Below are 17,314 nucleotides of genomic sequence, written 5' to 3' on the forward strand. Positions count from 1 at the left end.
TTCAAGATATTCACTTTCTAAAAATTTGTCTTTTTTTAAGAGAATTTCAATTAGATATTGTTAAAGCAAACGTTAAAAATTATTGCTATTGCATAATCTGCAATTAACTGTTTTAGATTATCTCCACTATCTTAGTAATTATTTTTTATTACTAAAATATAAATTGAGTGTCTTTTATTATTTTGTAACGTCTATTGGGTGAAAATTCCAAAGTTAGGCCAGATTTACAAACCTTAAATTCGTGGGGGACAGTTTTAGATTCTTCAGAATCATCTTGAAGTTCTCTACGTAAGACCATCTCAAATAGTTTAAAAAAAACACTAACACCTCAAACTGTCGAAAACATTCTCCATAAGAGATTATATAACAAACCCCCAAATAAACCAGTAAGCATATCCGCCATTATTTTTTTATTCAAGGTGTCGACAAAATAATGAAATCTTTAGAGATATCTGGAAACGATAATTCGCAGGCTAAGTAATCATTTTATTTTATACACATAAAATATTTGGTTTTAAACTGGATTTTAGCAAAAATCTTAATCCTCCACATTTAAACAGAATGAAAATGATCCTCCTTAAACAGAATTGTTAAAAGTTGCTCAGGACAAGCGAATACTTTTTATATATGTACAAGTTTAATTTAATTTGTATTTCTATATTTATTGTGTTTTGTTACATTCAATACTATGTATAAAAAAGATATTTTTTGGTGAGCTCCTGCTCTTATAAAATCTTGTATTTTGAAAAAGCAAATAAATTCTAATTCTAATTCTACAAATTTAATTAAAAGATTAATTTTCATACAAATGTGATCCATTCCGCGGCTGAACGGCTTCTCTTAGCCAATTCCACGTCTGAATATAAAAAAATACTCCTACATTGCCATATCTTGACACGAATGAATCCTTCGCCTGTCTTAAGGAATCTTAGTTTGAGTTGTATATATTTATTGCCAAGCCTCGGAAAGCTCACTGTCCAACAGATACTGTTGCAACAGACAACACCATTATCACCAGAATGTGGCTGCTAAGAAGAAGAAAAAATCCTAAGGGCAGTGCACCAGCAATTGAACCACGGAACCTCCGGTTTTTCGTAGTCCACTACTTCACAAACTCAGCTAATCCTTTACCTATCCTATTATGAACGCACAAATTTCACTATTATAAAGAAAGTAGAAACTTAGCCAAGAAGAATGGCATCTCGCCAAATAATTGCAAATACGCGCATACAAATTAACGTAGTTGCGATGTCTGGCATCACAAAGTATTTAAATTACTCGTTAGCCAATTGCTTTCACATGAAATACATTCCAACATGTAACTATAATTGAATAAGAGGTCATCAACCATCTATTACCTCAAATGGAACTTGTAAGGTCTTTACCGGCCGTATCAAGTTGAAAACTTCAATCAAGAAGTAAATGGAAATGGTGTTTTCCCCTTCATGCCTACCTAGGTTAGAAATTAGAATGAGATAGGGTGTTCATTTACAAAATCGACCATTATTCGAATAATTAATATTTTAATAAGATTGTGAGTTCGGTTATTCAACTGTTTTGTATTCTCTTGCCTTCTGTTCAGCAAGGAATGCACTGTAGTAAGATTAAACATTCCTTGTCCTCTGGTGTACACGCACACGACTATCTCTTACTGTATTTCTCAAGGTTCTTAATCAAAAATTTCATTAAATCTTATAATTTTGACCTTTATAGGTCATAAAGCCACCATTTTACACAGTTCGTATACCTTTACATAACACAGAGATAACACTTTATAGGAAAGCCTCTTCGAGGTAAAACAAATTTTTCTGGAACGATGATTGAAGTAAAAGTTATTAATCTAGGTCTAAGTAATGAACACTTGAAGTTTACAGAAAAACCAAAATTACTCAAAAAGTGAACAATCCCAAGAGTTATTTTTGAATATTTTCAAAAAGTAGTTTATTTTCTACTTACTTTGGAAATCGTTAAATGCCTTTTTTTTTTCTTTTTTTTTTTTTTTGAACTATGAAGACATTACCTATTATGAATTTATGCCAGATTTGAAAACCTCTTGTTTCCACCTCTATTGATGAAAGCTTTAAGAAGTTCTGACTTAGAAAAAAATATTGTTTAGTCTCTGATGTACGTAGACCTGTTGGAGGCGTAAGCGCTAAAGTTAAATTTCAATTAATTCTTGTAAATTCTGCATGTTTCTTGGTCACGCCTGACAATACTAAAGATAGAAGTTATTAATAGAAGGAATTTAATCTAGTTTCGTTCTTTGCTGAGAGTGTGCAACTTTGGAGTCAATATTGCTAGACAACAGAAAAAGCGTCGAGTTGCTAGAAGCCTGAGCGATGAGGAGTGTAATAACAGCTAATTTCAGCAAAGTTTTTGCTGTAAAAAATGAAACTTATTAATTACCTTAAAATACTTTTCTTTTGATTGAAAAGCCCAGTCCGCTCTTTCATTGAAGGATCTTTGATAGTTTTTAAGCTGAAAGGGCAATTTTTTTTAATTATATTGCATACGTTGTAAGAAATAAGAGGCAATCAGAGATTCGCTCAATGTGCAATTTGAAGGTAAAGAAAAGGTTATTGCATTTTTAAATAGTATGTCATATACTTTCAGCATTCCAAATAAGGGATCTGCGAAAGCGCATGTTCAGAATACGTTTCTTCCCTGAACTCAGTTCTTTCTTTTGTGAATTTGATTATAAACTCTCGGAGTGCATGGTCAGGAGTTTAATCCTGGATTATTAGTTATTTCTACTTTTTCACTATTTTTGTTAGACTGCCCTGTACATTTTTATCTATACTACTATTTATTTATTTATATTTCCGGCAGTTTTCAAAAATTTCTTAAAAGTGTGGGTGAAATCTTGTAATTTCTCATTAGTTTCACTTCGCATGAGCTAATGCTGATGAAACATTCAAATTTATTAAGAATACTGGTGTAAATTATGTTTAATAAAATAATTTAAATAAAATTTAGCATTATTACTTTCTTCTTGAATCTATCTGCCATTATAAATTTGCGATAACAACCAGCTAAAAATATATCTACACAGAATTCGACAATTGTTTGAAACTCTCTTTGAAGTAAATATTAAACATTGGTTTAATGGAATTTTACATATTTGTTGCAATAACCATTTGAAATGTAATTCTCCTTTAATTATCTCTGTTTCAAAAGTGGATTTCTCTTCAATTATTGTGGCCCCCTAGAAATAAATAAATAAAATGTGTAAAATTATGCTCGAAGTGTTTTTATAAATAGAAAGTTCACAAAATGAAGAGTTGGCTTACATATAAACATCAATTACACCTGCATTTCTGAACACAAGATCAAATTAGTATGGTGAAATACTTCATTGAAAGTTGTTCTAAATAAAATAATAATTACAGAAGTAAAATAATGACATTTATCTCTTCCAAGGTCTTTTGGTTAATTTTAAATCAATTCTGCATTTTAACCTACATCAGATTTTGATTAAATAGTTGATGAATTATATTTTGGAATATTAGCTAACCGCATTGCTAATCCCTTCCCTTATTTATTATTATTATTATTATTATTATTAATAATATTTTTATTCTACATATAGAATATTTTTTTACTTAAAATTCAATGAATACTTAAGCATTCAGGAAAACACACCAACCTTTGATGCTAGAAATACTAAAGAATATGTCATAATTGTTAATAAGCATGAGTCCTGAAGTTTATATTGTTACTAGGTCGAAAACTAGGTCGGAAAAATAAATAATATAATTATGATAAATCGTCAGTAATCTTTCTTCCTTACAGTTTATTTTTTTAACTTTTGGCAAAAAAATTATACTTCTGTTGTAAATGATAATTTGAAAACATATAGAAACAGAATACTGTGCAAGCTTGATTTCTAATAATTTTTTACCTATACTTTCTTACTTCTTACAAGAGCAAGTATTGTGCAAGACCTTTTTTATTTTATTTTTCACAGTATAGCAAAGAATGAGCTGACTTCACAGGCATTTTTAATTAAGAACAAATAGAAGCAAATGAGAGAAAAATATCTTAAAACTTATATCATCTTAAGCAAAGGAATTGAAATATAATTACCTGAGGCAGGAAGGGCATTGCGTCGGTGTGGAAGGAAGACTGTTGTAAATACAGGATTTGTCATCACGATCCTTATCGTAAACATCTCCATCACTCTTCAGTTTTGAAGTCTCTATTAAGCTGCCATAGATGGGACCGTTTCCATCTTCTGGAATATAAAAATAAACTTTACAAATTTTGCCAGAGAAGAGCAGCAAAAATTATAACAAAAATAATGGATTTTTTTTAAAATGATTTATTAAGAGGAAATGTTTATTCATATAGGTGCTAAATTTTACTTCCCTCAAGAATTTGTGAATAACAGAGGACGGACGTTCCAGCAAAAGAATTATAGGATGTGGGATGCTGAGGAAATTAAGACTGAAACAAGTGCGAGACTGCCTGACTAGAGGAGCATGGCGCGAGTCTCTAAAAACTGTCTTTAAAACTGAAAAGACAGTAGTGGTTCTGCTTACCAGAAGATGGTTTTCCATTACTTTGAAAATGAAAAATAAGTAGATAGCCAGCAGAGCTCGGTTAAGTAGATGAGGGTATACTTGGAACACCAAACTGACGTTCTGGCAGCAGGAAAGTTCACTAGGTGACTGCGACGCTGAGAAAATTAATGGCAAACGTGGGAGACCCGGAGGCAGTAGCGCCGATTCTTCATGCTCATAACGAATGCCATACTGCCAAGCAATTATTTTTGCCATTTTAAAACAAGTTTTTGCTAGGCAACATACAAATTTTTCTGGTAATCCTTAAAAATAACTAATATTATCCAGTAAAGCTCAAATTTAAACTTAATAATTCTTTATTCTGCACTAGAGACTACAAACTTTTATTTTTAATATTCAAATTTATTTTTTTTAATTGCGGTAAATATTGTATCTAGAGTTATATAAGTTACATAAACAGTAAAAATTCTAACGGGATATATGCGGTAAATGAAGTAAATGCACCTCAGTAACATTCAAGAGTTAGAAAAAACAAAGCAGTCATAAAAATTCCTCTTTAAGTTTCGATGCGGAACGTTAATAAGTGTTTATTCCCTTGTAATAAAGAAAACATAGCTACTTGAACAGAAGAAAATATTCAGATGTATGGTAATCAAATAAAGAAGAGAGTGTGGACATCAGGTACCGTTTGAAATGTAACTGTAACTCCGAATAGCCCCACATATTTGATGAATAGAACTGCTATTAAATACGTTTAGGGGAGCTATTCAATTTTATTTAATAAAAATTTACTAGCTGAATTACTTCATTTTCGTTCCAAATAGAAGTATAGTTTTAGATAAGTGCCGGTAGATAGCCTCCTAATAATTTTTAATAATTTTTACATTTCCCTGTGAATAACCATTTAGATGCACATGCAAATAAATCAATTTGTTCCTTGATGCCACAAATAAAGTAAAAGCTAAAGTGAACTTTAATTATAAAATAAAATTCGTATTATCCAAAAGTGTTTCTATAGATTCTTTAATTTTAAAATATTGTGGAACTACTGCTCTGATTTCTTGCTAAATTCTCGTATACACTAGATTTTTTTAGTTTATTGAACGTAAGCTGGACTATAGTTATGATTTTATCCGATATAAGAGTTTTCTTTTATTAGAATTTAAAAAAATTCAATCATTTGATCTGAATGAAAGATGACAACCTTTTATGATGGATCAAAACTGTAAATTTGTAGTTCAGTTTATATTTAAGTCTTTGCTAACCATTGACCCTCTTCTTTCAACTTAGAAAGAATCCAGGGACTTTTAGTCCTCGGCGTCCAAATAAGGTGCTTTTCCAAATAAAACGGCAGTCTCCTTTTATTTTAAATCAAACTTCACTAATTTGTCAACGCTTCAATCCACCTTTTTCTAAATAGTATCCACACTTTTAGTGTTCACTGAACACTAATAAGTTTTTGATTTATTCTCTTAAAAAAAAAAGTTTAAAAGTGAGCGGTTAAAGAAAACCAGCTTTAAGAAAATTCGAAGTAACCTTGTGGAGGAAATACCGAAAAACTCAGTAACCTAAAAAATTTATCTGAAAAGGCATCGCTAACAAAAAACAAACACGTTACATAAGTAGAAGTTTTATGTTTATTTTTAACATGCTGACTTTATAAGGAAAAAAACAAGTCAGTTTACAATCACTTTGAAATAAATGTTAAGAACAACTTTATATGGAAATCAAAATATTTTATTACATGATATGTCAACAAAAAAACAAAACAAAAACAATAGTATACATCTTTTTTATTATTTAAAACTGGAGGTCAATTATTAGCCTCTGTTAAACAGGGTGTTCAGCATAAGACTACCGTTACTTCGGGAAGCATCATTTGCAAAAAAAAGATATTCTGCTCCGTTTTATAAATATTTTTAATTTTATGTTTTTTCAAGGTATTGACAACTTTTTAGCAAACAGTTGTCTATATTTCTCAAACTACTAAAGCTAAAGCAACTTCAATAAGCTCATTTTAAAAGTATTGTACTTACTTAATATTTTAGGAAAAAAATTATATGAAAAAGAGATAACATTTTTCCCTTTGCAAGCTCTGCTTACACCACTTGTCTTCCTTGTCAACAGTGAGTGTTTTAATCTGACTAAGCAGTTAGCGTTCAATCTTAACTGTTCGCTATGTTTAAACTGGCTATTCTGGAATACTACTATATCTCATATGCCCGATCGGTTTGCTTCCTTCTGTAAATATGGTTGAGTAACCTGAATCTAGATCTAAATCCAGCTAGTTGTCTGAGCTGTATATTCCCAGAATCTACAAGGTGCTAGAAGATAAAGATTTCCTTTTTCTATTTCTTAAAAATTGTTAGGATATCTCTTCTATTTCATAAATCTTTGAGATCGCTTCTTATTGAAGATCTACTGATCTCCTATATATATCTATAGGTACAACTCATGCTAAGATATTGGCAGCACAATTTCTCCACGCCCTCGGCGATGACCATGCAACCAAAAAAACTATGATAAGCCGTTTTACATGAAGGTTTGCGCGTTAAATAACCTCATCCTTTTTTTTTTGAACCTACCGTTTCTTTAAGAAGGCCAGTCACTAGATTAATATGGGGTCCTGCCTTACTTTAGGGTTTCTGACCGCAGTTGTTAGGAAGAAGATACGATTAATCATTAATTTTTACCCAATAATTTAGTTATTTGGTTCTGTTGCGTACAATTACTTTTGAATGTTACTAAAATAGTGTATCATTTAGTTATGAACGGTGTAATAAGCGAATAACTCAAGTTATATAATACTATAGTAAAGGTCCAGTATAACGGAAGAATCTTTAATGGAGTAGAGCGATCCGAATCCTGATTAGCATATAAACTATTTTTTTCCTTATTACTGTTACTTATTTTAATCTAATTTAAAACGTTACATAGAAATCTTATTTTTAATTAATGCATTACGCACATACATCCTGCACTCATGCATATTGGAAACACTAGTTAATAATAGTGGAGAGCGGTATTATTTGGCATGTCAGTGTGTGATTATAGTGGAGTTGGATGAACGTGACAGAGTGTGAAAGTACCCGGTGCATCGCTTCCGTGACACAGCCAGGAATCTCCTACCACTGACTCTTCTGTACCAGTGAATGTCGGAGACTGGCTGTGCCGCGCTGGTTGTCACTATCTGCACTTGACCCTGTCTCCTCTTTTCTTTTTTAAACTGTTCCTGATTTTTATTTCTAATTTTCCATTGTTGTCATTATTTATTTTAAGGCACGTCAACAACGGAGGTCATTGGCTCACGGTGCTACTTTTTCTTTTTTCACGGTGCTAGTCTTCTTTTTGGTTCTCTTGTTAAAGACAGTGAGAGGCTGTAAAAAGACTCCTGGAAATTAAAATCTTAAGGGCAAACTTAATCAAACAGTGATTTAAGAAATAAGAAGTCATTTCATTCTCCTCCTGGCAGAGTCTACGCAAGAGGTTCCAGCTGTCTTTTTAGATGAATGTTGTTCCTATCCAACTTAATCAACAAGATTAAACTGGTTTCTAGCCTAACTTCAGGAGTTAACACAAATCAGGCATAAGCTTTAAAGAAAAAGTAAGATTAACTTAATAATTTTTCTTCATTTTAATAAATTCAAAAAGAATGTTTAGTTTAAAGAAACAAGTTTTAAGTGATATTTTTAGGGTGTTGAAAAAAATTGAAAACAAAATTACCTGGTGACAGCTTATCGAGCGATTGATCTGCATCACTAACATCTTTTTGCTCACCGATGATCCCTAGTCTAAACCAATTCATATACTTCATATAAAAATTGCCACCTGAGCAAAAAACAAAAAACAAAACCCAACGTAGCCACACTGAAGGAAAATGTCAGAAAGAGCTGTGGAAAGACTTATTAAAAGCGGCATGGGTATTGATACTTATCGGAGGATTGGGCAAACAGATACTTGTATGTTGTTGAAAGGGTGCAGCTCAGGTTTATGAAAAAGCTGATGTGTTGGCCAAAGAACACTCCAGACTGGATGGTGAGGCTTGAATCTGGCAGGTTGGCATCAAGTGTACAGGTGTTTAAGAGGATCCTGGGTTACTGGTTGCGCATCATGAACATGAGTGACAACCGATTGCCTAAACTTGCGTTATGTAGAATGAGGGGTTTGAGTCAACAAGCGGGTAACAAAGTTGAGTGGAATTGGTTCTCCCAATTGCAGCAATGGCTTGCTGTTATTGGCGAATCTGACTTCGTTCTTTGTGATAATGAGAGGTGCTTAAAACAGAGGGTACCAGATTTGATCGAAAAGTGGACTAACCATGTTCTTTCGCTCGATGTCGATAGGGCTGTTCATTCTGGCTATAGTCGCTTGTATAGAGATATAAGTTTATTAGGTCTAAATGAGGATTATATTTACTATACTTGCGCTTTAGACAAACTCAGAGTGGTGAGCCAGATTCGAGTATCGAGTTGCAAGGCATTGAGAATCAGATCTAGAAATGGTTATTACCACATAGATAACAATTCAATCTGTACAATGTGCAATTTAAATAGAAATGAAACCCTGGAGCACTTTCTCCTAGTCTGTCCGCTGTATTCACCGATGAGAAGACACTACCTGGGAGAGTTTCTTCAAAAAGAGTCCCAGCTAATAAACATACTAAAAATAAACACATATGACCGCCTAAATCAGATCTACTATTATGTAATAGAGTCTTTAAAGCTAAGATCATTTGTGAAGGATGAATAAAGAAATAGAAATAGAATTTATTGCAGCTAAAAATGTTATATCAGTATGATTATTATTATTTTTTATTTTCTGTTTACAAAGAAAAGTTTAATTTTGTTTAATTATTTTATTACTATATAACAGTGGTTATTTAAAATTATTGTACTTTTCAGATCCCCTGTAATATGTTAATAACATCAAATACAGAAGTTTATCTATCTATCTATCTATCTACTTATCGGAGGATCACGCAAATAGTTAAACTGCACTATGACAAAACAATCAGAACAGAACCAAAGTTCTGTTGTACCCAACATAAATTAAATACCTCTGATGTTTTCAGCACGATAACTATAACAATACTAAGGTTACATATCTTGATAAAGAACCCTATTGCTTAAAAATCACATCATTCATCCCTGTTCAATATTTAAATTATTGTTTTAATCATTTTTTTAGCTTGATGAAGTGGAAAATCTCCATTACACACAAGAGTCAGCCAACCTATTTCACAGTACTGAACATTAGAATTTTCATTAATAGAATGCAGTGTACTCATAAATAATGTAAAATAATTATAACTCACCAAGTTTTTAATATTTTATTAATTCTTTATGATTTTCTCATAATTGTCCTCCATTCTCAAAGAATACAAGGCGAAGAAAATGCACATAAATAAATACTTAATACGTAATTGTTTTAGAATTAAGTCCTGTTACTTCAATGAATGACGCTGCTTATTTGTTGTTAATATTTCCAGTATTAAACGAGTTATGTAAATAAATAGTTATACCCTTCGTTCTTTCTTCAAGAAAATAAATGTGTGATCCAGACATTAACGTTACAGATAAGAAATTAATATCGCCAAGTTAGCTGAATACAACTCTATTTATAATTAAATAAAATTTTATTAAAAATAAAATGTTGGGCTGTAATAAGTTCATTAAGACAATTCTTGGTTAGAAATAGAAGACAACATCCATCATTGGCGCCCAGAGCTTTCTCGGTGCGTTACCGGCCTCTGGGGCTGTTTTCTTGCTACTCTGATCGGACGATTTGCTGTACGTAAAAAGATATCTACGGGTTTCGTGCCTGAATTTAAGCACGAGATTAGTGTGTGGGATTATAGTGCACTAACAACTGTGTTAATCCCTTCCCTTAAAAACCTATTATTGCTTAATTCATGTGCTGGAATAGAAACGGATGATAAGTGCAAGATTACTAATTGGAAAATGCAGTAATGGCAGCTAACTGAAAGGAATGCAATTTCTCAGCATATATTCGGAACCAAACCTTCATCCGAAATCTGTTTATTGTTTATAAAGAAATTAGACTTCCTTGAATATTAATAAAGTAATATTTTTTTTTTTTAATCGTATCTAACTTCAAAACATATGTTCCATGGATGGTGATGATGGCACAAACTTAATTATTAACATTTTTCTGTCAAATAAAACTTGGCTCCTTTCATTTACTCTCGTAATCACTAAATCAAATCGCTCTTCTGTAGAGAAAGCAAATTAATTGTGAGATATATTTAATTGTTACAGTAAAAAAAGGATTAATATCTCTTTTTGGGTGGTTTATGTTAAGTTACTTTATTTGAATTTTATCAAATAAGGTTACTAGGCTGATCTACATTAAGGTTAGAACTAAGAGAGTGAAAAGAAGCATTAGATTGTTTTGTCAGATCTATTAATATAAATACGAATCTACTTTCAAATTTCAAATAAGACAGTGTCATATTTCTCACACCTTCCTAACTTTAACAATAACTTCAACAATATGTAGAAAAACATAGAATAGAATAGACGAACTTCATTATCTAGCACCCACACATGTAAAAATGTGGTAAAGGAAAGATTTTATAATAAGGAAACAGTAGCATTACATTGTCTTCTTCCATTGATGAATGGATCCGTGCGAACGAAGGTGCGCAAACATGCAAGCTTTCGTGTTACTTCAAACTTTTTGTCGTAATTATTGGGCAATTTCGGAAGTGTAATAATTAGCTATGAAGCCGGTTTTTTTTTTTTTTTACATTTTCTTTTGCTACTTTGAACGGATGGACAGTGCCATTTAGAAAGGACACATACCTCACGTATTGTGCAAATTAATTTACAAAAACAAAAAACATGAAAAATGAATAAATTAAATAAAATTATTTAGTCAAATCAGAAAGTGACACATCCGGTTGGTAAATTTGTTCAAAACCTTATTCCTGCGCTGAATTAAATATTAACCCTTAACTGGTATCCTCAAAATCTCAACTTCAACTGGTATCGTCGGGTCAGCTTTGACCCGTAACTTTAAATGCACATTACTTTTAAAAGGTCATTGATATAATTAAAGTCGATTTAGTTTTTCTTAGAAAATTTAGTTAGCAAACGAAAATTATGAATATTTTGTTAAATTTGTATCATAAGATTAAGAAAAACCAAAAAAAAAAAGTTAAAAATGCAAAAGTTGCATTTTTTTTAAGTTACAAAAAAAGGAGAACAAAAAAATAATATTTACTGAAAAACGTTATTTTCTTAAAGTTAGATGTTCATTCCAAGAAAAGAAAAGTCCTAAAGAAAAAAAATATTTTTTTTCAATAATTCTGCAAGTACCGAATTATCATGATGCGAGTATAACATACTAGTTTGGTTTTGGTACAAAAAACCAACGTTTTGTCGCCAGTAAAAACAAACAATGAAGTTCCGACGGTAGTTTTCTTTATTTGGAATTATATAAGAGGGGTTTTCTTTTTTATTTTTTTCGTAATGTCCCCGAGTAAGTCAAATTTAGCTTTCCCAATACATCCATCGACCAGGTTAACTGAAGAGAACCAGTTATCAGCAACAATATTAAATATTATGTAATGTTTAATATATAATATTTAATAATATAGAATAATATTAAAAAATAGTACAGAAAACAAACACCAAAACATAAAAATAAATAATTATTAAGAAAAACGTTATAACGTAAGTGGTATAATCGAGTCAAATTTGACCCAAACCTATATTTTATTTACTTGCATTGCTCAAGAACGACTGATTTGTATGGTCGATTGTTGGTGAGGATGAAGGAGGAGAATTCAGAGAAGGGGAGATGTTTGTAGTTAATTCCTACAAAATGCCACACAAAAGAAAAACGCGCGGGTCAAATTTGACCCGACGATACCAGTTGAGGGTTAAATTTGAACCTTCTACGTTTTTCGCTTCTAAATAATGTGGACCACCCCACTCCTTATATTGATTCACTTAATTAATGGTTTTTAATGTTTTCCTTAATCCATAACATCTAATATAAATTATTAATAAAATTTGTTAACTTTTATTATTTATTAATTTGCGAAGTTACAGTTACTAGTTTCAATTTGTTAGTATTAAATAAATAAATAAAACTTTATAATATAACATTATTTAACCGCCCTGAACAGTCTGCGTGAAAAACTCGAACGACATTCTGTTATTACGAGGGTCGTTTGAAAAGTCCGTGCAAAAATAAAAACTACTTAATTTTTTGGGGTAAACCTTTTTTATTTTTCAACATAGTCTCCCTTTTAGGCTTATACACTTCGTCCAACGCTGCTCTAGCTTGTTGATCCCTTCCGAATAATAGGATTTGTCCAAGTCTGAAAAATAGCCATTCGTTTCTGCAATCACCTCCTCGTTTGAATAAAATCTTTTTCCCGCCAGCCATTTCTTCATATTGGGGAACAAATAATAGTCCGAGGGAGCCAAGTCTGGAGAATAGGGGGTATGTGAAACGAGTTGGAACCCTATTTCCATTAATTTTGCGACCACAACTGCTGAGGTGTGAGCTGGTGCGTTGTCGTGAAAGAAAAAGACTTTTTTGTGGGCCAATCGTGGGCGTTTTTCTTGCAGCTCGGTTTTCAAACGGTCCAATAACGATGAATAATATGCACCTGTAATAGTTTTACCCTTTTCCAGATAGTCGATGAGAATTATTCCTAGCGAATCCCAAAAGACAGTCTTTCCGGCCGAAGGAACGGTCTTCGCCTTTTTTGGCGCAGATTCCCCCTTGGTAACCCATTGTTTAGATTGTTCTTTGGTCTCAGGAGTGTAGTGATGTATCCATGTTTCATCCACAGTGACGAAACGACGCTTAAAGTCCTACGGATTCTTCTGGAACAGCTGCAAACCGTCCTTGCAACACTTCACACGATTTCGTTTTTGGTCAAGCGTGAGCAATCGCGGCACCCATCTTGCGGATAGCTTTGTCATGTCCAAATGTTGATGCAAAATATTATGTACCCGATCATTCGAGATGCCCACAGCACTAGCAATCTCACTCTTCTGTCATCCATCACCATATCATGGATTTTATCAATGATTTCTGGAGTAGTAACCTCAACAGGGCGTCCAGAACGTTCAGCGTCACTTGTGCCCATATGGCCATTCCGAAAATTTTGAAACCACTTATAAACTGTTCTAATCGAAGGTGTAGAGTCACCATAATGTTTATCAAGCTTCTCTTTAGTCTCCTGAGGCGTTTTGCCTTTCATAAAGTAGTGTTTAATCAACACACGAAATTCTTTTTCGTCCATTTTTTGAAAATCACTCGACTTCCTCGATTCAAACGAATGCCAAACACAAAGAAATAGACCGATCTGGCTGAAACTTGGTGTGTGTTTTTCCAAGAGATGCTACTAACTAAACATAACCTCGATACGCGCCAGTAGTGCTATCTCTCTGACTTTGCACGGACTTTTCAAACGACCCTCGTACAAGTTCTCAACATTAAAACCCACAAGTTTTCTTTAAATTCTAAGGGTTTGAGTTATATTTATCATTTTAGCAGGATTCAGATTTATATAATGGTAATCAGTATACAAAGTTTAAGAATCTTAAAATATGGAAAATTCTATTTGGTAAAAGGGCACTTCAGGTCAGCAAATTTTTTTAAAATAATTGGAAATTCAGTATCCGATTTATTTAGCTAGCAAGTAAAAAAAATAATGATACCAATTTGGAAAAACCTAATTTTTTATAAAGTGGACTCAAAACGTACATTTTTGGTAAAAACACAAAATCGAAAATCGGAACAATTACAAAACATTCTCTTACTTAAGTACTTAATTAATTATATATTAAGTAAGAGAAAGTACAAATAAATCCAGTGATTTAATTTATTTATTTATAATTTATTATTATTATTTTTTTGTATGAAGATAAGTGATTAAAAATTTTCTTTTAAATTTCCTGCCAGCCAATGTGCTTTTTACCAGAAATTGTTTTGCACGTATTAAGTTTAGCTAGTGGTTACACGGCAAAAACGTGCCTTATTTTTTCAGTTAATTCGTGAAAAATGAGGTTGCTACTAATTACATAAAGAAATGTTAATTAGAGGTCAGAAAATGATAGAAAATATTTTAATAAGTATATTTATGTAGATAATGAAGGTTGGTGCTGGAAAGTATTATTCATGTATAGAAGGCGTAAATATAATGTGTGAGCTTAAAAAAAAGAAAGGAACTAATCAAAATAAAAGAGTGTAGAGAAATACAATTATATAGTTGCGTTTGTCTGCGAGTCTCTCACATATCTACTCTAACAATACTGTGAAAGCACCTAATGGAGCACCACATTGGTGAAAGTTAACAGTACCTAGGAGGTGTTACTGGAAGTTCTGATTTGACAATTCGGAGCACTTTTCGTTATGGTTATTAGGTACTAAGGAACGGATTTTTATGTATTTAAAAATGCCAAATATTTAATTAAAATATGCATTTATTTTCGTCAATTATGTGGAAAATATGTGATTTTCTTAAAATATTTTCTGGAATATTTAAGTAAAATGGACATTTTTTTTTATGAAAATGGAATTTTTTTTGGGAGGTTATAATTATTTATAAAAGAAAAGAACATTTTTACAATTTATAATAATTTATTAGGAACAAAATAATCTGTTTTTACAAGTTATAATGATTAATACAACAAAGAACATTTTTACTATTTATAAAAAGATGTGTTAAATTTTAAATTTTGAAAACTTCACTCTTCGAAATTGTTTGCAACCACATGAAATTTCAAATGTTGGAACGTAAAGTGACGACGATCTGGGCGTAAGATGGACTTGTAACAACTAAAATCCTTTGAAATGAGGATTTTTAAGTTTGTGGAAAGGGATATCTGCTCTAACCAAAGCCCGACACAGATCTGTACTCAGAGTAGACTTACTTGATGATGGAGATGTAAGGAGGGCTTGATAGGATGTCCTCTCTTTCTTTCTGTTTTTATTCTCTATGTGCGATCCGTTGGCAATATGTTGGGTGACTTGGGAACGTTGAGAGCAAGAAACGCGCTTGTCACAAGCTGTGCAGTACAAAATGTCTCCATCACTTCGAAAAAGTTCTGCTGGAAACTCGCGAAGATATTTAGCAACCAGTTGTTTGTTTGAGGCCGATGTTCGTGGCATTTCACCCAAAAAAGAATGCACTAAGGGACCGAACGAAATGAATTGGACACTTCAACGAACGAGCTGAAAGAACAGACAACGTCAGACAACTTCAAAGAACTAACAAGTGCCCGTCACTGTTTAGCAGCATTCTGTGTAAATTACAATAACCATTGTACCCACTGTGATTCACAGCCCTACAGTCTGTGGTTCACAGTTCCTGTCAACCACCTCCCAATTATGAAAATATGCCCAAAATGAAAAATATGAAAAAATATGTACATATTTTGATTAAATATGTTGAAATATTTATTTATTTTAATCAAATATGTATAAATATGCGATAACATCCAAATATGTGGAAATATGTGAAATAAAAGTAGACTCAAACGGCTTAAAAAGTGTCAGTATGAATACTTCTAGTTGAAAAACGTCTGTAAATTGCCTAGAAAAAAATATGTAAATACATACGAATCCGTTCCCTAGTTATTACTTTTTGGTTTTGCGAGTTCTAGGATCATGTACAACTATCTAAATAAAAATTATAACCACAAAAACATGTGCTGAGAATCCTGATCTAAAACCAACTATTCATTCCATACATCGTCTGACCCAGGAAAGGGGTAAGTTGGGAATAAACATCCCATCATATAAGAAAGTTTGAAAAGAAGTGAAATAGAATTCACATCCAGATACTTTTTTTTTACATTACGTCTCTAATCTTCTAATGATAATTACGGCATATAATGAACATGAAAGATAATTGTTAAGAAGAAATAAGAGGCAAAGTAGGAGCCAGAAAGTGCTCCCTCGGTGGGTGGAAGGTATTAACAGCAGGGAATTTGGGGTCCTTTAGATTGGAAATCCAACCTATCGAACCACAAATGAAAGTATCATATTTAATTGATAAATATACCAATTATCTTTGAACGAATGATAAAGATGAAGCGAAAAGATTTTAAAAAAGAGCATTCTGGGTAGTGTTGTTATAAGTCGTACTTACCAAATCAAATTTGTAAAAGTGAGGTGACCCGCCTTGTTGCTTGAATCTTGCTTGTTGCATCAAATGGCTGGTGCTTTATTTAAGTTTGTCACCCCTATCTAGATTTCTAGCATTCCATTCTCTCTCGGCTGCTTTTATGGCCAGGGCTAAAATAAACATAAAGGGTAGCCTTCAATTGGAAAACGGAAGGTAAAATAAAAGGGAAAACACCGAAATGACTTCCAGTTCGTCTAGATTTCTACTTTTCGTGTCTCTCTACCCCCAGCTTTTATGGCCAGGGCTAAAATAAACCTAAAGGGTAGCCTTCATTTGGAAATTGTAAAGTAAAATAAAAGAGAAAACCACTAAATTGGCTTCCAGTTCGTGTAGATTTCTACTTTTTATGTCTCAGTCACCAGCTTTTATGGCCAGAGCTAAAATAAACATATAGCATAGACTTCATTTGTAAAATGACAGGTAAAGTGCAAAGGAAAATCACGGAATTAGCTTCAAGTTCGCTGGATCAGGGGTATTAAATCGGCGGCCTGCCTCTGAGGTGATTTTTTTTGGCTCACCGTGTTCTGAAATAAAATGGAAACAAAAACAATGTAAGGAAATACAAAAAAAGATGGCCAATCGGCTTACCTAATTTTAACTGTCTATTTTCCTATAC

The 17,314-nt window shown here is 32.4% G+C and overlaps 1 protein-coding gene across 2 annotated transcripts in view; it reads right to left on the bottom strand.

Moving 5' to 3' along the window:
- LOC141455639 (uncharacterized) overlaps positions 1-17,314 on the bottom strand; it is a 56,855-nt gene that overhangs the window by 11,991 nt on the left and 27,550 nt on the right. The window contains exons 1-2 of one of the 2 annotated variants that reach the window (XM_074130859.1): positions 8,247-8,367; positions 4,087-4,234 (exon numbers count right to left, since the gene is read on the bottom strand). In XM_074130859.1, coding sequence (XP_073986960.1) covers positions 4,087-4,234; positions 8,247-8,337 — 239 coding nt within the window. In that variant the 5' untranslated portion in view covers positions 8,338-8,367. Of the gene's footprint in view, positions 1-4,086; positions 4,235-8,246; positions 8,368-17,314 lie in introns of those variants that run through there. The other variant, XM_074130858.1, reaches the window with a different exon arrangement.

This window comes from Rhodnius prolixus, unplaced genomic scaffold (assembly GCF_049639745.1).
Source record: "Rhodnius prolixus isolate KJV_2025 unplaced genomic scaffold, Rpr scaffold_4, whole genome shotgun sequence".
NCBI classification, from domain to species: Eukaryota; Metazoa; Arthropoda; class Insecta; order Hemiptera; family Reduviidae; genus Rhodnius; species Rhodnius prolixus.